The sequence below is a fragment of the Odocoileus virginianus genome, chromosome 11, assembly GCF_023699985.2.
Source record: "Odocoileus virginianus isolate 20LAN1187 ecotype Illinois chromosome 11, Ovbor_1.2, whole genome shotgun sequence".
NCBI lineage: Eukaryota > Metazoa > Chordata > Mammalia > Artiodactyla > Cervidae > Odocoileus > Odocoileus virginianus.
Genome location: NC_069684.1, coordinates 7,035,947 through 7,056,996, shown reverse-complemented (window position 1 = coordinate 7,056,996; position 21,050 = coordinate 7,035,947). Strand labels below are relative to the sequence as shown.

General features: G+C 47.2%; 1 protein-coding gene across 5 annotated transcripts; it reads left to right on the top strand.

The window, feature by feature from the left end:
• The first annotated feature begins 2,016 nt into the window (after positions 1–2,016).
• On the top strand, positions 2,017–18,791 carry IRF6 (interferon regulatory factor 6). 5 transcript variants are annotated; one of them, XM_020904243.2, is made up of 9 exons: positions 2,017–2,040; positions 6,324–6,406; positions 6,920–7,096; positions 10,804–11,008; positions 11,942–12,070; positions 14,445–14,588; positions 15,682–16,074; positions 16,787–16,905; positions 17,581–18,791. In XM_020904243.2, exons 3-9 carry the CDS (start codon positions 6,923–6,925, stop codon positions 17,803–17,805), a joined length of 1,389 nt encoding a protein of 462 aa, XP_020759902.1. In that variant the 5' UTR covers positions 2,017–2,040; positions 6,324–6,406; positions 6,920–6,922; the 3' UTR covers positions 17,806–18,791. The 5 variants fall into 5 exon arrangements, with proteins under 5 accessions (XP_020759902.1, XP_020759900.1, XP_070329978.1 ...); XM_020904241.2 differs by lacking the exon at positions 2,017–2,040 and adding an exon at positions 2,047–2,202; XM_020904242.2 differs by lacking the exon at positions 2,017–2,040 and adding an exon at positions 2,518–2,601.
• Positions 18,792–21,050: the final 2,259 nt, after the last annotated feature.

Genomic DNA, 21,050 nt, shown 5'->3' with positions numbered 1-21,050 from the left:
GCAGCGAAGAAGACCCAGAGCTGCCCCTGGATAAAAGAAACAACTTATGATGAATGAACCATTTATAGTAGCTTATAATAATCATTCATAGTAAATAAATGAAAATAGGTATTTTAAAATGAATAAATAAAAATCAATAGTAGGAGAGGTCTGTTTATTCTGTGAGGCACTGCCTTTATGGTACTTTTTATCTTCACATCAATAAAAATGGTATTCCCAACTGCAGTTGGGAAGTGCCAAATATCATTCCAAGCACTTTATATGAAGTAATTTTTTGAATACTCACAATACCCTTTTGAAGTAGATATGATTATTTACGTCCTTCTACAGATGGGCTTCCCTGGTGGCTCAGCTGGTAAAGAATCCGCCTGCAACGTGGGAGACCTGGGGTTTGATCCCTGGGTTGGGAAGATCCCCTGCAGAAGGGAAAGGCTACCCACTCCAGTTTTCTGGCCTGGGTTGCAAAGAGTAGGAAACAACTCAGTGACTTTCACGTTCAGTTTTCACAGATAAGACACTGAGGCAGGGGCAGCTTAGGAAAACTTGCCCAAGTGTATAGTAACTGATGGAGTTGGATTTGAATCCCAATAGTTGGCTGCAAAGGCCATGCTTTTAATCATTACCAGATAGTATTTGGAAAAGGCAGGAGTATTATTCTCATTGAATAGACGAGAAAATCAAAACCAAGCAGCTAAGGAACTCATTCACGGTCACAGGGGTGAAGGGCAGAGTAAAAGCAGAATTCCTGCCCTGAAGCCACAGGGCTTTCCTCAGAAGGGACCAAGTGTCCTGGGTCCCTTCCCCACAACCCACTCCACTTACACAGGCCCACGGGTAATAGGGCCAGCCCAGAAACTCTAAACCCTTATTTGTGGTTAACCGTCTCCATGCATGCATGCTCAGGCGCTTCAGTTGTGTCCGACTCTTTGTGACCCTGTGGACTTGTAGCTATGGTTTTTCCAGAGTCAGGTATGGATGTGAGAGTTGGACTATAAACAAAGCTGTGTGCTGAAGAATTGATGCTTTAGAACTGTGGTGTTGGAGAAGACTCTTGAGAGTCCCTTGGACAGCAAGAAGATCCAACCAGTCCATCCTAAAGGAAGTCAGTTCTGAATATTCATTGGAAGGACTGATGCTGAAGCTGAAACTCCAATACTTCAGCCACCTGATGTGAAGAGCTGACTCACTGGAAAAGACCCTGATGTGCTGGGAAAGATTGAAGGCAGGAGAAGGGGCTGACAGAGGATGAGATGGTTGGATGGCATCACTGACTGGATGGACATGAGTTTGAGTAAACTCCGGGAGTTGGTGATGGACAGGGAAGGCCTGGTGTGCTGCAGTCCATGTGATCACCAAGAGTCAGACACGACTGAGCGACTAAACGGAACTGAACTGAGAATCTCTAAACCCTTATTTGTAGTTAACTGTCTCCAGGCGTGTGGGCTAAGCCGCTTCAGTTGTGTCCGACTCTGTGACACTGTGGAATTGTAGCCCACCAGGCTCCTCTGTCCATGGGACTCTCCAGGCAAGGATACTGGAGTGGGTTGCCATGCCCTCCTCCAGGGGATCTTCCCGACCCAGGGATCGAAGCCGTGTCTCTTATGTCTCCTGCATTGGCAAGCAGGTTACTTCCTACTAGCACCACCTCCATACCAAAGGGGTAATTATTGGGCAGGAGGGAGGGGAGGCCCCTTCTCGACTTAGATCTAAATCTCCTCGACTTAGATTTCCTCGCAGTAGCTCCCAGTGCACAAGCCCACGAGCCCGGAGGGGTCAGGTCTAGACCTGAATCCTGGCATTTACCTTTTCAGCCAGAATGAGAAGCAGGGCAGGGCAGTGGGGAAGGCGCTGCGAGGGCCTGGGCCTCCGAGGAACACAGGGTATCATATTTCTCGTGACCCGCCAATCCCGGACGCGGGGGCGTGGCCACACCTGGGAGGCGGGGCCGCACCTGGGAGGCGAGGCCGGGCGGCGGAGGTGGGGGCCGCGGCGTCCCCGGGCGAGGCGCTGACGTGAGCCTGGCGCACCTGGGCCAGGCAGGTGAGGGCCGGCGCGGGGCGGGGAGCGGAGCCCTCAGTCCCTACCAGCGCACAGCTAGGCGTTGCTCGCCCTACGGGTCGAGGAGCGCGGTGGCGGCGGGTGATCGTACCTGGGGACTTGGTTCGGAGGGACGTTGGCTTCTGGCAGCCGGATTAAAGACAGGTGGGAACGCCGAAGTCCGGAGACTGGCTTGGGGAAGGGAGGACACGCCCGCTGGTGAAGGGTCCCTTCCGGAGCCTGCAGGGGTGAGGAGAGCTTGCTTAGGGACGTCTGTGCGTCCGGCGATGTCCTCTAGGGCTGGGTGCCCGTCCCTGTGACCCAGGTGGCTACTGGATGGTCAGCCCCAGCTTGGGATCGCCGGACCCTTCCCGACCCCTTGCTTCGGTCCACTTCCTTTCCCTCCCCGCCCAGCGGGAGTGCGCGGCTCCCAGCCTCCACCCGCCCACCGTCGGGGCGCGCTGAGGCGCCTCCACCCCTCTGGTCCTACCGGCTCGCCACTCCGCCGGCCCTAGCTGCCCAAAGAGGGGATTTCCCAGGACGGACGGCTGGCCCTTGATCTTGGTGGGTGTTTTGAGAAACTGCGGGTCGGGGCGACCAGTAGCTTCGGCCAGTTTGTTTCCTCTCCTGGAATTTGTTCAGCACCGCCAGACCCCTCTCCCTGGGCCTGGGAGACACCCGTGGATTTCCAAGTAGCCAAACGAGGTGCTGGGGAGGGTGGCGCCGGGTGTGGTTGCTCTGGGGGTGAGGCTCTCTTCGCCTGAAGGGGCTTGGAGGGCGGGTGTGGAGAAGTGGGGAAAGTCGTCCGGGCCGGGCTGGAAAGCAGGCCCGGGGTGCCTGTGTTCACAGGGAGCCTGCTGTGTGGTAAAGGGCTCATCCCGATGCCACCCTGCTGTCTTGGTCGCTGTCAAAAGTGGAAGCCAGGAAGGGAGAGGAAGAAGGCGCGTGTGAGCAGGGGTTGGGGAAAGCGGGGTGCCGACCCAGGACAGTTCTTTAGGCTTAGATGTTTGTATAACGCTTGACACCAGCACCCCATACAGGGTCGCTAGCTCTCTCCAGCTCCCAACTTCAACCAAGCAGAGGGGGAAGGGCATAGGAGTTATGGCTAGAGGCTCAGAATTTACCCCTAAACGGGGCTGAACTAAATGGAGGAAAGACCGGGGAACTTGGAAGATGGCATTTCAGGTCCCTCCAAGAGGAGGGAGAAAAAAAGCAGGGCCATCCCTTGAGGCCTGTCTGCAAGAAATGAGGGTGTGTGTGTTTTCCTCTGAGCAAAATCACTGACAGTTGAATCTCGGCTTCTGGGTGGCCGTGTTCTTGGGCAGGGGCTGCAGAGAAGGCAGTGTGGGTGTTTCTAGGGGACCTGTTTCCTGGATTGGGGGTGTGAGAGAGGATAGTTCATGCCTTGGGGAGGTTGAAAGCATCTGCGCTCAGTGCCCAGTGTGAGGGGAGTGATTGGGTTAGCATCTTTGTTCTGTGGCTGGTTGAATACCTGTTGGAGACTCAGGCCTTGAATTTTGCTATAATGGCAGCTAGAGATAGCCAGAGCTGAATTCAACTAGGCTAGGGTTGTTCTGTGGGCCTTGGGATTTGGGTGGCAAGAGAGTTTTGAAAGAAATCTTTGGTTTAGGTGTGTTTGAGGGTGGGTGTTGTGCAGTCTCCCCCCCAAGCGCCTTGTTGGCCCTCTGTGCTGCTTGGATCTTTGTTGATGTGTTTGGTTTTTGCTCTTGGTGTACAGAAGAAGGGAGAGACTTGGAGGGCTGGGTGCAGTGGCAGGTTATGGTAGAGCACACTGACTCAGAAGTTTTGGGTCCAGGCCCCAGTTAAAACACGTTGCTGTGCCTCAGTTAACCCAGCTGTAAAATGGGGATGATAATAATACTTCTAGATCATGAGGATGAAGTCAGACACGTTAAGTAAACATGTATGTGAAAACTATAAAGCCTTTGTAGATATAGAGGATTGTTGTTACCATGGTTTCTGTTAGCTGAAGGCCATCATCTTTTTTACCTCCCAATGGCCAAGAATGCCTTAGCTTCCTGTGGTTTAAAAAAAAAAAAAATTACTTGTAGTGTTCTGTTTTTAAACTATAAATCAAAACATGCCATTGTAGGAAAATGTGAATCGTATAAAAGTATGTAGGGAAGCATGAAAGTCATCCACAATCCTACCATCACTAAGGTAACTACTTGGGTAATGACTAAGAATTCCTTGTTGCATCGATATCTTATTTCTACCCCTTTTAAAAATTCTATGCACATACATACACAAGTGCATGTTATGTTATAAGATGGAGGAGATACTATCCAGTCAATATTGTACAATGCCTTTTCCCTCTTAAGTACATATATAAACATTTTCCCAAATCCAATAAAAATTCTTCAGATGCCTTGATGTTCATAGCTGCTTGATACGGCAGCCTATGAATGTCTGATGAGCTGTTTTTCCCTGTTATTTTGGTTGCCTCCCAATTTTCCCTCTCTGCCTGTTTTTGTAGTCTTAGTTACTGGGTGGCAGGTGGAGATGCTGGTTGGCTTGGAGAAGATGGGGAGGGTTAGCTGTGATGGAGGTGGGGCAGGGAGGAGGAGGCAGGGTAGGGTTGCCCCTGCGTGCTGCCATCTTGGGAGAATGCTGAGAACACGGCTCTAGATCTCAATCACTGATCTCCATGGGTGGATACTTCTCCCTCCACATAACTCTGTGTGCAGTTCCTTGTGTTGGCTTGGTTGCCTTAATTTTTTTCTTGATGTGCCATGGATCAATTAGGAGGAACCCTCTTCTTTAAAGCCCGCAATCCTTCAAGAGGTGGATTTCACATGTCTGCCAGTCCTAGACACAGGACTGACCATATTGCAATAAGTGTGTTAGTCGCTCAGTTGTGTCCGACTCTTTGCGACCCCACGGACTCTAGCCCGCCAGGCTCCTCTGCCCATAGGATCTCCCAGGCAAGAATAGAGGAGTGGGGTGCCATTCCCTTCTCCAGCGGATCTTCCTGACCCAGGGATCGAACCCGGGTCTCCCATGTTGCATGCAGATTCTTCACCTCCTGAACCACCAGGGAACAGTATAGGATGGCTGACCCTATTGCAGTAGATCTTCTCAAAAGCCCCTCACTAGGTGGACCCATTTGCCACCCATTTCCAGTTCTCTTGGTTCTTCCTTCGCCCCATCCCCCCCCATTACCACAGGCCAGGACTGAGGAAGGGAAGGCTAGAACTTGCCCTGCGGAGGATATGCATTACCTCCTTATAAGGTAAATGTTCTCCCAGGTTTGATAGCTTGATTTGCTGCCTTACGGAGCAACCTACACCAAGGCCAAGAACTTGGGGGAAGAGGGCACTTGAACACCCCATGCCACCTTGCCTGCCCTAGGGGAGCTCTGCTCCCTAGGGGGGCAGGTTTCAGTTTCACGGCTTGGTAACTGGGTCAGAAGGCTCAGGTGAGGGCAGGTCCTGCTTTGCTCTTAAAGTGCCGGTGACCCAGCTGGGTTTGAGTTTTCCCGTTTGTTGTCAGGCTGGCTCAGGAAAGAAGTGACGCGTTAGGGGCCACCCCCTCAGCTAAGCTCCTCCGAGGGGGAGACTTAAGCTGACTCAACTGGTTTGATTTCTGAACCGCAACCCTGGTGGGAATCTTCCTGGGTGGGAAGGTGACTTATTTATCTTCCTTTTCTCAGGTTCTTGTGGGGTTTGAGCAATTCCAGCATGTATTTCTTCAGGCAGTCTGATGAAAACATTGTTTAGTAACTGACCTCGCGCTTGTCACACAGTAGCTGACGAACAAATATTTGTTGAATGAACGTTGTTTTGCAGGCATCTCTTTCTCACCTGAAAGTAAAAACAAAGTGAGATAAGAACATAAACAACAACAAAAAAAAGACTCTAAATGCATCATCCCAGGCAAGCAATTCTCCAAGGATTTGCTCTTTCCTTTAGACACCCAGTTGGGACCCGCCTTTGTTTCCCCGCTGGCACCAAATGTTATCTGCTAGGCTGTGCTGAGCCCTTCTGTTTTTATGAGAATCAATTGCAGACTTTACCCAGGCTGGCTCCTGTAGCCAGTGAGTTCCACTCAGCCTCTGTGGGGGAGATAAACAGACCCAGGTGAGGAGGCTGTCCGAACAGTAGGGAGCGTGTCTCATGACTGTTTTTAGGACTCTAGGGTTAGGTACTGTGATATTTGATTATTTCAGGGCTTCTGAGCTTTACCAGACTCAGTTACAGAGCACTGGATTGTTCTAGGAATAACCAGCTCAGACTCCCCTTCCCTTTTTTTTCCACCCTGTACAGAACCTTTGGGTGGCCCAGAGAAAGGAAAGCTGACTTGAGGCCCAGCTCTCAGATTTCTGTGGAGACACTGCCTGCTCATCGATGTAAGTGAGGACTTTGCCACCAGCACCCACCCCTTTGCCTACTTCTCTCTCATCACGATGCTGTCACTCCATAGTTGTCTAAAAAAGAGAGCGCACGCTTCAAGTTCTTGTCTGTCCTTGGCTGTTTCCATAACTTTTTTCTTCCCTCTCCTGAGATGAGATTGAAAAGGGCAATTTGCCTTCTGTTCCCTTGGTACTGTGTTCCAGCAGGGATGACATCATCTTTTTATTTTTCTGCCTCAGGATTTAAATAGAAGAAATGTGATCTACTTACATGATAAGTCTGATTTGGCTGGAGCATGAAAAATAAATGGCTTTGGAATAAGAATCAAAAGAACCTTTTAACCTCTTTTCTTTTCTTCCCCACCTGGCACAGTTTATTCCCATATTTAGTTTCTTTGCTGTAATCTAATGAAACTGTAGTTCTGTCATACGGGAACAGTGGCTGGGAACTTTTCCCAGGGGCTGGCCTAATTCTCCTCTCCCCGCTTCTCCCCCCTCCCCCCAACCCAGATCATGGCCCTCCACCCCCGCAGAGTTCGGCTGAAGCCCTGGCTGGTGGCCCAAGTGGATAGTGGCCTGTACCCGGGGCTCATCTGGCTACACAGGGACTCCAAGCGCTTCCAGATCCCCTGGAAACATGCCACTCGGCACAGCCCCCAGCAAGAGGAGGAGAACACCATTTTCAAGGTAAAGGTCTTCTTTTACCGTCTCACTCGAGACGCTTCCCAGCTCTTAGGCCTTTCTGGCTTTTTGTTGTCTTGTTTTCAGTTTTGGCATGAAGAAGGTCCTAGATCCAAAATGCTGATGCAGCAGAATGTTGTTGATGTGGGTGGGGGGACAGACTTAGCAGGCGTAGTGATTTCTCTTGTTGGGGCATGTCTGTTATTACAGTTGAGGCCGTTTATTCTTTCCCATCGGTTGAAGGTACTCAGCTCACATCCCAAGGGATGCCACGTGTGACTGGCTATGCTCCTGTTAATTGCCTGTAGGCTGGGGCTGTTCTGGAGCTCTGGAGGGTCAGCCAGCAGTCAATCTTTCATTCACTCAAGGCTCTTTCTCTGGTCTGGAAATGGCTATCCAGACACAGGCAGAACTACTGAGTGGTAGCAGGCTTCTAACAGCCCGTAGAATGGGTGTTGAGGGCCCACTGCAAGTTTCTTTTGGTTTTAAAACATTTTGCCCCATCCATCTATGCATGCGTGCCCTGTCGTGTCTGACTCTTTGTGACCCCATGGACTATAGCCCTCCAGGCTCCTCTGTCCATGGGATTTTTTCCAGGCAAGAGTATTGGAGTGGGTCACCATTTCCTCTTTCAGGGGATCTTCCCAACCCAGAGATCGAACCTGAATCTCCTTCATTGGGGGAGGCAGGTTGTTTATCACTGCGCCATCTTAAAAAAGAAAAGGTGATTTAATTACAGGTTTTTATTCTACAAATATTTTCTTCACTAAAGAATAGCTTGACTGTGAGAGTTATTTTGCTTAACTGAAAACAAGACTGAATCACATGGCATTTTATAAAATGTAAACCATCTGAAACCAAAATCTAAGACGGAAGTCAGTGAGAGGGTAGCTGTAGGAAGGCTATTATGTGGTTTGTAACTCTGGAACCTGTGCCTCCGCTCCAGACCAACTTCTCTGTGCTGCTCAGTCTTCTGTCTCTTGAGTAACTTTAGTTCCTGCACCTCCAAAACATGGAGAAATGAGTTTCTCCATTTTTTTCCATGACTAGCAGCTGGAAGTCAAGTGAAACCCAGTTTCTATCCTGAACCTCTCAAGACTGATGCCCGAGGTTTTGGGCATCTGAGATTGGGCCAGGAGAAGCCATCCTAGAACTGTTCACCACCCAATATAGTTATATTGGAAATAGAGACGAGAGGTAGAGAAAAAATTGGCCTGTGAATACTTACAAAGTAAATCAGTGCTTTTAATTAAAAAACTTAATAGTGATATGAAAGTGGTAAGGAAACCACCTGGAAGCCAGCACCAGTCGTTGGAGCTGGCGCCAGAGGACGACGGGCCCAGCTGGCCTCCTGCTGCGGCCTTGGCCTGCAGCCGGACTTGCGGTTGAAGTGCCTGGTGGTGGCTGGCCACGGGGAAGGAGGCTGGTTCCCGAAGGTTCCACTCACGAGTAATGCTCTGAATCCTTAGGGCTTGAGGAAAAGGTGGCTGTGGGCAGCTGCTCTGTCCTAGTTATATCTGTGGATCTGTTTGGGGAATGCTAAGGGGAGGTCTGGGTATCAGGAGGAGAGTGAGGGTGCCTTCACAGATCCCAAGCTCTGGCAGGCCGTTGGCAGGATAAGGGTGTCGAGGTGATGAGCAGCATTAAGAGGGTGTCTGCTGCACACTCTAGGCGCCTTATCTCATTTAGTTCTTGATGATGCTGGAAGGAAGATGTTACCCTCCTGTTGTAGATGTAAAAGCTGAATCTCAGAGGGGCTACGTAACTTGCCCAAATCGCATAGCCAATAAGTCGTGGGGCCAGGATTTGAACCCAGGCCTGTCTGCTCCCTGTTCCATTATCAGACAGCCCCTTCGCACCAGGAGCTGGGACTCCTGGCTTCAGGTCCTACTATCGTCACTCGCATGTGTGGTCTTGAACAAGTCACATAATCTCTTTGGGCTTTAGCTTCCCCTTCGGTAAAACCAGGATAAAACCAGTCTTGCCTGCCTCATGAGATTGTTGGGAGAATTGGGTGAAATAAACGTCTAGAAAGGGACTCATAAATTGCCATAAAAATGCAGCGACTGTGTCCATTTTTGGAAGAGAAATAGGGGCCTGCCTGGTGACCAGAATCTCAGAATGGGTTTGAACACAAGTTGTTTATGAAGACAACGGCTGTCACGTGGCGGATACCACCGTCTGCCGCAACAGCCTCAGGTCCTCCGCAGCGTCTGAATGGGCCCTGGGGCTGGCTGTGCTGTGAGCAGAGAGGGCTCTGGGTTAGTCTGGCTGCTCTCCATGGAGGGGCAGGGATTCAGGGAGCCACAGAAATTTGCAGACCTGTGCCAAAGTCAGCACTGCCCAAGCCTGTGGGGCCAGAGGTGAGTGGATCTGGAGGTCAAACAAACGGAGGGGAGAACAGGGCGGGGTAGTCGCCAGGTGCCGCCAGGCGCCACTGGAGATAGGACTCCCTGGACACTGGGGGCCAGTGAGGTGGAGATCTCCTCCTGGGGGCTGGATGCAATGGAGCCTGCTACACTGAGGGCAGAAGCCTTGTCCGCCCTCTTCACTCCACACCGCACAGCAAAGAGGGGAGCCCCCCCCAGCCCCAGAAGAGGGCAGGAAGACGTGAGTGAACTGGAGGAGAAGGATTCAGGTTGGCCATTGGAAGAAGCTTCCTCGTGATTGTGAGGCTCTTCAGGGAGTGATTGAGGGGGACCAGAGTGCTCAGAGGATGGGGCAGAAAAACTCCCATCTGGGCTTGAGGAAGGAGTCCACAGTCAGGATCGGAGGCGGGGAGGTGTGACTGGACGAGCGGCAGGCCCGTTAGCTTGAACAGGCTGCCGTGTGCTTCCTGATCTTGGGTCCTCGGCAGACGACACCCTTTTCTGCACCAGGACGTACTCCACAGCCCTGAAGAAAGTGCGGACATGGAGGATGTGTCCACGGCGGGGAAGGGCGGATAGCCCATGAAGCAGACACATGGATGCCTGTTAGACCTGGAAACTAAGAGCCAGAGTGGTGAGGCCACCGTGGTTTTGGGCCAGGCCACCAGCCACTGGTGTTTCTAGAGAAATGTTCCCAGTGTGGGAGTTTGAGGAAGTAGGGAAAGGCAGGCCGTGTGAGTTTATTAGGACTTAAGGCCCTCCACAGCCCGCTCAGGCGAGTTGAATTCTGAGTGCATGTCCTGCCCTCCTGCAGGCTATTTTAGTTCTAAAGGCACTTGGCTCCTGCAGTTATTTGTGCATCAGATTGAAGACGGAAGGGGGAGGGAACAGCAAGACCACACTCTTCATATCATACGCCATCTTCCTTTTTCTTCTTGTTATATAAGCAACTGGTGTCAAAAAAAAAAAAATAAGTGAAACAAAACAAGAAAAATTAGCTGCAATCCTGCTTTCAAAGTTACCATTAGTATCTTCGTGTACATTTGTTTCAGATGTTTCTTTATTTTCAGCCCTTCATTATGGCCATTGTAGTCACCAGCTGGCACCAAGCTTGAGATAAGGCTCCTCTTTTCCCAAGATTATGTTTGCATCTGGTTTAATCTCTCTCCCTTGCCTGGTGCTCCAGGGTGCCTGTTTCCTGCTGCAGCCTCTGTGCACTGGGGTTGGGACGACGGGGCAGCCAGGCGGGGCTGTGTGTGTCTTGTCTGCATACGGGAGGGTGGGCACGCTTTGCAGCATGTCTGGGCAACAGCAGGCATTCACTGCAGTTTCCTGTCCTTTCAGGCCTGGGCTGTGGAGACAGGGAAATACCAGGAAGGGGTGGATGACCCTGACCCAGCTAAATGGAAGGCCCAGCTCCGCTGTGCTCTCAACAAGAGCAGAGAATTCAACCTGATGTATGATGGAACCAAGGAGGTGCCCATGAACCCAGTGAAGATATATCAAGTGTGTGACATCCCCCAGCCCCAGGGCTCGATCATTAACCCAGGTGAGGCCCCAGCTCAGGAAGAAGGTGGACAGTGTGCTGGGTTCCTGGCCAGGCCCTTCAAGAGATAGCTGACTTGAAAATTGCCTCTCTTAGAATGTTTATGACTGCTGAACAAGAAATCCTGTCCCTAAAAAGGCTCAGAGAACAAAAGATATAAATGCAGCAAGGTGTTCCTGCTCACTTAGTGGAACACTAAGAAAATGGAGGGAGCATAGAGTTCTGTAAAAATAGCTTCTCTCTGGGCTCAGCCCTGAGAAGAGAGGCCAGAGAGTTTAGAAGAAGGAGGGATTAAAACTTGGAAGGTCTGAGTTCTAAACCTAGTTCTTTTCACTGCGCTACCATGGGACTTTGAATCAAGTCCTTTGACCTTTTGAGCCTCAGTTTCTTCCATTATAAAACCTGGGCTCTCATCTTTCCTGCCTATTTCAAAGGCTATTCTAAGAATCAATTAACATGACATTCTAAAAGCTGATAAGTTCTCTTTATAAATGATGGGTGAATGTCATTGAATTTGTATGGTACAATCCAATTAAGAGCCAGATAATTTGGACTTGACCCCCAGTGAATCTAGGGATGTCCCACCATGAGGGAAGGGTTCTGTCCTCACATTAAGTTTACAAAGGAGAGAAGTTGTGGTCCTTGGGTCCTTAAGAGGGATGTTAATGCATCAAAGTAGGTTTAGAGTAGAAGTTAAAAGTTTTCTAGGAGAAGGGAATAGGGTGAGAGCATACATTAGGGTTCTAGAGAAGGAGCTGGAAGGGGTGGTGAACACCTTCAGTCCTCACACTTTGGCTAGGGCATTGGGGGTGCACGCTGAACCCCAGGAGCCTCTGTGCTGGCAGTGGCTAGCTTGAACAGTGGGTCAGCTACCAGGATGACGGTGAAAAGTGAGCGGCTTGTTTGTGGGCTTGTGCATCTGTTTTTTTCGGGTAGGATCCACTGGGTCTGCTCCTTGGGATGAGAAAGACAATGATGTGGATGAAGAAGATGAGGAGGATGAGCTGGACCAGTCACAGCACCACGTCCCCATTCAGGACACCTTCCCCTTCCTGAACATCAATGGTGAGTCGGGTGACAGGCGGGTGTGGAGGGATGAAGAGGAGGTAAGGGGCTTTCATTTTGCAACTGTTGACACTATATCCACCGCTGCCTTGGGAGCAATGACTAGACCCTGTGGCCAGGCTGCCAGGATGTTAGCAAGTAGGGGTCATAGGCAAAGGAATTCCTAGGCCCAGTTATCCCAGTGGGGTGGCTTCTAGGCATAGAGAGCATCTTCTGAGTCTTATGTGATAATACAGAGAAATTAAAAAATGAAATTCATTCTCAATCGCACATACAAATACACCACCTGTTACAAATTTAGCTGATTTTCGTCAGGTCAAAGTGCAGAGATCATTTTTATGAATTGTAGACCAATTCTTCTGGTGTTTGTCTTGGTATGAATTTTCTGTCACTCTCTTACAGGGTCTACTCTAGTAAGACTCTATCATGGGACCCTTGTGGCTTCTACGGCTCTTAATACTAGGCTCTGATAAAATTTATCTACTAGAGACTTTTATCTTTTTTTTTTTAAACCTTTTGAATTCAGCTTCCCAGGAAAAATGAGTTGAGAGGTTAGAGGGTCACTGTGTGACAGAGCAGTGCATTTTCTGCTCCACAGGATTCTCAAACACAGGGCAAATATCTCTTCTGCAGCGTCTGCACTTGAACTTTCCACTGACATGCTCCTAGACACGTGATTTGCATTCAGTTGAGCATCTTTTCACTGCCTTTCTAAGTTCCGTCTGGCTGTGCGTGCGTGCTAAGTTGCTTCAGTCGTGTCTGAGTTTCTGCGACTCCATGGACTGTAGCCCACCAGGCTCCTCCGTCCATGGGATTCTCCAGGCAAGAGTACTGGAGTGGGTTGCTATGCCTCCTCCAGGGAATCTTCCCGACCCAGGGATCGAACCTGAGGCTCTTATGTCTGCTGCATTAGCAGGCAAGTTTTTTTCTTTTTTTTTTTTTACCACTAGTGCTACCTGGCTGCTATGGGTAAAATGAGATAATATTGCCACCTAGAAAATTCAGTATAGCAAGATGATTCCTTTAGGATTTTGGAATATCCTATTCTAGATGACGCCCCTTCCTCGGAGAGTCAAGAAATAACTCTTATCTACTTGTCTTCCTTCACTTACCCTGTCATTTATAACTTTGCAACCAAGTGATGAGTAAAGATGGTCATCATCGAGCTTGCTCAGCCTAATATTGCCACAGCTACATTCCCATTTAGTGAAATCTTAAGATTTGGACATTTGGAAATGTGAGATCCTTTCCCAAATCCTTGGCTGACTCATTCTGTTCTTCTCACCCCTTAAAAGGATACAACTCATTTCCAGGATATATATACTTTATTATTATTATTTCTTATATATTTATATATATATATACACTATATTATTTTACTACTTAAAAAAGATTATTTTTCTGATTTCCTATTTCTTTTCATGTCTTATTAAAGATTCTGTTGTGTGGCCTTGTGTTATGGGCCACCTTGGATCCTATATGGAAACATGTGAACATATATTAAAAACAAAAGTAAAATGGGTACATAGATTTAACCAGGCTTGTACACAAAGGATCAAAGAAACATTAACCTCTGTGATTTCAGAGCTGTTGGGCAGAGAAAGAAGAATTGTTGAAGAATAGATGCATAAAAGGTGAGGTTAGGAGGAAAAATCTGAAAACTTTGGAGTGAGCCAACTTTGACAATAGCAGGGAAATAGGATGGGTTTTTCATTCTCTCAAGTGCTTTTCACTTCGCTACTATTGGACTTAGGATCAAGTCCTTTGACCTTTTGAGCCTCAGTTTTTTTAATTGGATACTTTGGAATAAATAATACTCTTACATGGTTTAAATTCATAACGGTACAAAAAGGAAATCAGCTGAAAGATTTTCCTTCCATCCTTTCTCTAAACAGTTCCTTTCCTGGAGAAGACATCTTACCAGTTTCTTGAGTATCATTTTAGAAGTTGCATGCATATAAAGTATTTGTTTTTAAACGAATTTCTATGTATTAACACTCAAAGTTAATCAACCAGTTTAGCTGAGTTCATTTTACAGAAGACAACCAGCCTCTATTTAATTGCTGGGCCCAAATTTTGCAACAGGGAACCTCATGTTCATACCCATTCTAATTTAACCCCAGAGAAAACTCACTTGTCTGTTAGTCATCAGCAAAAGCACGTCGTCAGAATCATGAGTCGATGCAAGAACTAACAAGATTAGGAAGCAGAAGCAGGAGAACCTTGTTTCTTTTGGTGTTTGTTGGGGGAATTATTGGGCTGCTACGCCGGGTCGTGGTCCAGCGTTGGACCTTGTAGGTTTTGGAGCCTCAGCCCCAGGTGGTGTGCATGGGTGGTACCCCACCAGCCCACCCACATCCTTCTCTTCTTCTAGGTTCTCCCATAGCACCAGCCAGCGTGGGCAACTGCAGCCCTGAAGCAGTGTGGCCCAAAACGGAACCTCTGGAGATGGAAGTGCCCCAGGCACCTGTACAGCCTTTCTACGGCTCTCCAGAGCTGTGGATCAGCTCACTCCCAAGTAAGTAAGCCTTGGTTTCCTAACTGGATCTTCAGCTCCTATTATAGTCCATTTCCTGCCCCACCTTCTGCCTCCATTTCTTGGCCATGTATAGAATAGTCCCCCAGGCAGCCTCTGTGTCTGGTTCCTGGCTGGCTGATGAGTCAACTGGGGAAGAAGTAAAGAAACATTAGCCCACACCTGCTTGCCCAAGGATATCCTCTGATTGGCCGCTGTGCAGCTCTGAGTTACTCACCTCTTAGGTGGGTGGAAGGCCTGGATTTATCAGGGTATTTGGGGTATTTGGGGACCAGGTTGGTAGTGGGATAGGGAGGTTATTATTGACTGTGGATTTGGTCAAGGAGGCTCTTGGGTTTTGAGGGGCTTTAGAATCCAGAGAATATCTCTTTCTGAATTGTGCACAAATCCATCTCATTGAAGAATCAAGGTCCTGCCTCTCCCTTTCACAATACACATGGTAGGGGTGGTCGGCTGGGGGAGGGGGGAGAACTCCCATTTTGTCCGAGAGGTTGATAGCTTTGATAAGACCTAGAGCGTTCAATAGACATTTGCTGAGTGAAAATTTACTTTGCTGTGAACAAAGTAAACAAAATTGACTGTGTCCTTTTGTGATATATTATTAGAACAGATCCACAATGTGTGCGCCTCTGTGTGCTTTTCAGAAAGGTGGCTTGGTATTTTTTATTGTCTCTCTGGTTTCTTTAAACTGTGAGTCAAAAACGATAACACAAACCAGATGCTGCCTTAGTTTTTTCAGCAGCTCCGTCCAACGCCAATTGATGTAAAGACTCAGTACAAAATGGGGAGACTAGGACCCAGAACTTTGGTTGGAGGAATTCTAGCTGTTAGGGAGTGGTGATTGAACTGAGATAGTATAGATGGACTTTGAACTGTTTGCTTCAAGGCAGCCTTTCAAGGGAATACTTCCAGGATATGTTGATGTCTCCCTGTGTTGCAGGAAGGATAACTATGCCCGTGGCCTTCCTGGATGCTGGCTGAAAGGTGGCTTGATCCTCATGGACTTGCACGAGTTTTAGGGATGGACAGGCAGAGCAGTGGGGCAAGACTCTCACTGTCCCTTCTTACCTTGCAGTGACTGACCTGGACATCAAGTTTCAGTACCGTGGGAAGGAGTATGGGCAGACCATGACTGTGAGCAACCCCCAAGGCTGCCGGCTCTTCTATGGGGACCTGGGTCCCATGCCTGACCAGGAGGAGCTCTTTGGTCCTATCAGCCTGGAACAGGTCAAGTTCCCCGGGCCGGAGCACATCACCAATGAGAAGCAGAAGCTGTTCACCAGCAAGCTGCTAGATGTCATGGATAGAGGACTGATTCTGGAGGTCAGCGGGCACGCCATCTATGCCATCAGGCTGTGCCAGTGCAAGGTGTACTGGTCTGGGCCATGTGCCCCATCACTTGTTGCCCCCAATCTGATTGAGAGACAAAAGAAAGTCAAACTGTTTTGTCTGGAAACCTTCCTGAGTGGTGAGTCTTTTTTTCAGAGGATTGATGGGTGGGAACAGCTCCCTGCAAGTATGTCTTCCTCCTTCCTGCCCTGCCTTTCCTGGCTCTGCAAAGATCCTAAGGAAATAGTTTATTTGGCAAGAAGTCAAGGTAGAAGAAAACCTTGATTCTGAAAACTAAAAGTGACCGGGGCAGAAGGATATTCCACTCCAAAGCTATATATTTGAAGCCAGTTTTAGGTTTGCTGTGGTTCCTTTGTTGGCAAGAGGGAGACAGCTTTTCATTGCTCCCCAGAGTCCACCAACTTATTTATCCTTCACTTTAGAAGGTGACCCTACTCATCATAATTGGTTAAAAATATAGTCTTCTCATCTGGGACATATTTGAGTTTCAAATTCAAGCAGGTATGTTTAAGGAGAGGAATGAGATGTAAATTTTCCGATGTGATTTGAACCCCAAGTCTAGTTTAAGTGGTGTCCGATAAAACCCTCTGAAATGATGAAAATCTTCTATATTTGTGTTGTTTGGTATGGTAGTCACTAGCCACATGTGGCTGTTGAGTATGTAGATGTGAGTAATGTGACTAAGGAACCATCTACTTTTAATGAATTTAAATGCAGTAGCCACATGTGGCAAGTGGCTACTATACTAGAAAACATAACATAAAAGCTGGTATTTACTGAGTGGATATGGAATGACCCAGCACACCGAACTGCTCTTCCATGTTCTACAGATCTCATTGCCCACCAGAAAGGACAGATAGAGAAGCAGCCACCATTTGAAATCTACTTATGCTTTGGGGAAGAATGGCCAGACGGGAAACCCCAGGAAAGGAAACTCATCTTGGTTCAGGTGAGGAGATAAATGTCAACAACTCAACAACAAGTTGATAAACAAATTTTTATCAATGCTTTAGCCCGTAGGTCTGGGGTTGAGCCTTCAGTTGAGGTATCCATCAGCCTATGTGGATTTTAATCCCATTAGATGGAGGAGCAACAAAGTTTTGTATATTGTACAGTAGAACCAGGCTGGAGAATAGAAGGTCCTCAAGGCAAATTACTTATTCACGGGAGACTCTGCTTTCTCAATGACTAATTTAGAGTCTTCAGAAGCCTAATAGGATATGACTCTTTGCAGCTCTTTTAGAAGTCTTTTGAGCTACTTTTCAGGACATATTCTGGAAAGTGGCAGTAAGACCACTTGGGTTTGGCTGTGGATTTGTGAAACAGGATAGGCAATAGATGAAATTTGGGTAAAAGTCTTTGTCAATAAACAGTTATTTATTTAGGTATGTGATGAGATGCTACTTCTCGGTTCTTTACCTTCATCTGAACCAAATTCTAAAGTGAACCTTGGCAGGATAGTCCAGAGAGATGAAAGCATATTCTGTGTCTAGACATTAAAGTTGGGGACTTCCCCATAACCTCACTAGTCCTTCCTTCAATCTCGGGTCCCTCCTGCTGTTTTTTTTTTCTTTCTCTGAACCTTGTTCTTAGAGGATACCTGTGTGCTCTGTGTCCTGAACAGGTCATTCCAGTGGTGGCTCGGATGATCTACGAGATGTTTTCTGGTGACTTCACACGATCCTTTGACAGTGGCAGCGTCCGCCTGCAGATCTCAACTCCAGACATCAAGGATAACATCGTTGCTCAGCTGAAGCAGCTGTACCGCATCCTGCAAACCCAGGAAAGCTGGCAGCCCATGCAGCCCACCCCCAGCATGCAACTGCCCCCTGCCCTGCCAGCTCAGTAATCATGAATGCCATCTTCCTTCTCTTTTTTATAATATTGTACATATGGATATTTTTTATTTTTCAGATTTAACCAGCTTTCAAAAGCCTTTCTTCTAACAATATTAGTAGTCTCTGACTCTTCAAGTATGTCTAGCTTTTAAAGTTGATTTAATTTATGAAAAAAATCACCCTTCATACTTTCCTCTTCTTTAAACCTCCCAAGGTAGTATAATGTAGTATCAATAGAAGGAGATTTAGCCTGGGAGTTTGGACAACAGGGTTCTAACTGCAGCTTTGCTTCCAGTGGGGTGGCGTTGAACCAAGTCATTTAACCTCTGGGCTTTATATTCGTTACTGTAAAGTGAAGGAGTTAGAATGATGCCTGAAATAATGCCAGCTTTAAGACTCTGACTTGATGACTTCATTCTATTTGTACAAGGCAAAACCGCCTGGAACAGAACCCTTCTGCCTTGTTCTTGCGCCATGTTTTTTTTCTTTTTCTTTTTTGCTTTCATTAAAGTCCCCTGAAGCACTGATTTGTCCAGGATTGATCTCCGTTTGACCTGTTATGCTAGTATAGTGGGCTGGTTCCCTGATGGGGGAGAGGGAGGGAGGGGTGCCAGCTGGTTGCTTAGGAACCAAGCTTGATATCTAAACAGAAAGAGGTGCCAAAGTCTGAAAGTCACCCAGCCTGTGGAGTAAAAGCTCACAAATTGAGCTTCTAAAAGGAAGCTGTTGACATAGAAAAAGGTTAGGGATTCTGTGGTCAGGTGTTCAACTTGCTACCACTCAAATACAGGCATACCTCGGCGGTATTGCCAGGCTGGTCCCAAACCCCCACGATAAGGTGAATATTGCCATAAAGCAAGTCATGCAGATTTTTTTTTGTTTTCCAAGGCATATAAAAGTTATGTTTACATTATGCCATAGTCTAAGTGTGCAATAGCAGTATATCTAAAAATACAAATGTGCATACCTTAATTAAAAATACTTGATTGCTAAAAAATGGTAACCATCTGAGTCTTCAGTGAGTCATAATCTTTTTGCAATCGTTACATCAAAGATCACTTATCACAGATCACCATAACAAAAAAAATAAGTTTAAATATTGTGAGAATTACCAAAATATAACACATAGACATGAAGTGAGCAAATACTGTTGGAAAAATGGTTCCACTAGTCTTGTTTGATGCAGAGTTGCCAAAAACCTTTGATTTGTAAAACACAGTATCTGCAAAGTACAATAAAGCAAAACACAATAATAAAATGAGGTATGTCTGTACCACTGTGTGTGTGTGTGTGAGAGAGAGATAGATGGGAGTCTGTGACTCAGTGAGAGCCTTCAGAGAGGATAAAACTCCCTTGTTCTTCTTTCCCTTCTTTGAGGAAGATGTGAGACTGAGCTGGGCATGCAGGACAAATGCCTCTGACTACAGAAGAGACAAGGACAGTTCCTCTGTGCATGGACACGTTTTCCTTTCATTTGGATTTTTTGCAGTTGGGAAAAACAGGGTGTTGAATATGTTAAGGGCAGTGTGAAGAAGGGCTGGGCAGTGCTTTTCTGGAAAAGACTCATGTAGTACAAACCTGCACATTTCGCTTCTCGGTGGAGGTAGGTGCGTTTGAACAATTAAGGTGAAGGAGGTAGGTGCGTTTGAACAATTAAGGTGAACAGTGGTGCAGAACATTGCAGCCATGGCTGCCACAAAGTGGCATTAGCTTTTGTCCTTGACCCTTTTACTCTTTTTATGGTGAAATTCTACATAATTTAAACTCCACGCCCCAAATGGAAAACAAGATGCTAGTCTCTGGTTGCAGGCCCCAATCCTCCTGAATGGTGATACCTATTTTGGGCCATATCGTATTAAGAAAGTCCATGTCTGCTCTGCTACCCTTAAAGCCACCTCCTACTTGCTACTGAAGTGGAGCTTGCTAAAAAGTTGGGCTAACTTTATTTAAAAACCATAAGCTCCCCTCAATTATAAGTAGCAATGGTAATTTATTCAGAATGCTTAAGCTGTGGTTTTAGGGTCTCTAAGGGACCTAGTAGATCTGCTGTTACTAAAGTATGACAAGAGAAATCTGAGTACTCAATTGTGAGCAGAAGTTGGGCTTCTGGAGACTAGGAAATATGCAAGGTCTAGAAACTTTATACTTTGGGAGCATCTGAGTGGGCGAAGTGAGGGATTTGGAATTGACATCTGGCTGCCTCTGTGTCTGCATAGTTCAAAGTCAGAAAAAAAAAATCCACAATAAATACATAGGGAGGACAACTGTTGGATCTGGGCCGGGCCCGTCCCCTTTTCCTATGTGACATTAACAGGCTGCCCATCTGGATGAGGGCCCAGAAAATGTGAGCTGGCAAAGGGTGTAGAGCATAGTGTTTAGGTGCCAAGAAAGACTGAACTTTTAGTATGTGACTGTAATGAAAAGCTTATGAATATGTCAGAGGAATGAATGAGTGGTTTTATGAGGCCTTAACCCAATAGCATAGTTTCTTCCTTGTTTTTTATCCTTTTCAGAATGCTGGGAGAGTGCATGCAGGGCTCTCCACTGATCTCCCTCAGTGTTCTTTCTCTGGTCCTGATGCCAGGTATCCTTTCTTGGAGACTGAATCTGCTATCTCATTTGGTTGTTACACCATACCCTCCCTTGGTGTTTTCTACTTCTGTGCCTTCAGGCGGTGTCACCAGCTTTTGTTTTCTTCATTGTCCACCCTTCTCCCCATTGGGTTGGCCACAGTCTGGATCTGCACGTCCTGTTCAAAACCAGACTTTAGAACTGCCTGAATGTGGTCTGGGGCAGGAACCACATTATATTGATAAGTGAGACAAAAAAGAACATTTCTTCTCTCCCAATCTTGAGGTGAAATGGTGCATGAAGATTTCTCATGGCGTCTCACTGGGAAAAGAAAACAAAACCCAAAAACTAGTTGTGGGTATAAATGAGAGGGCAAATGTTGGATCTGGGCTGGTCCCATGTCATATAATTAGGTCCCTGGCTATATGTCCCCAGAGCACCCTACACTTATCTTTCGGAATAATCTATTCCCTTGTAATTGCTCAGTATCTGTGTCCTGCATGACTGCAAACTTGCTGGAGGTAAGGACTGTGTGTCTTGGACTGTACTGCCAGCCCTAGCACAGTACCTGCTACATAGTACATTCTCAAATATTTGTTAGAATAAATGAATGAACTAAACAAGTCTTTCCTTTTACAGATTGTTAACTACTATGGGAAAATAAACGCAGGGAGGGAAAAAATTC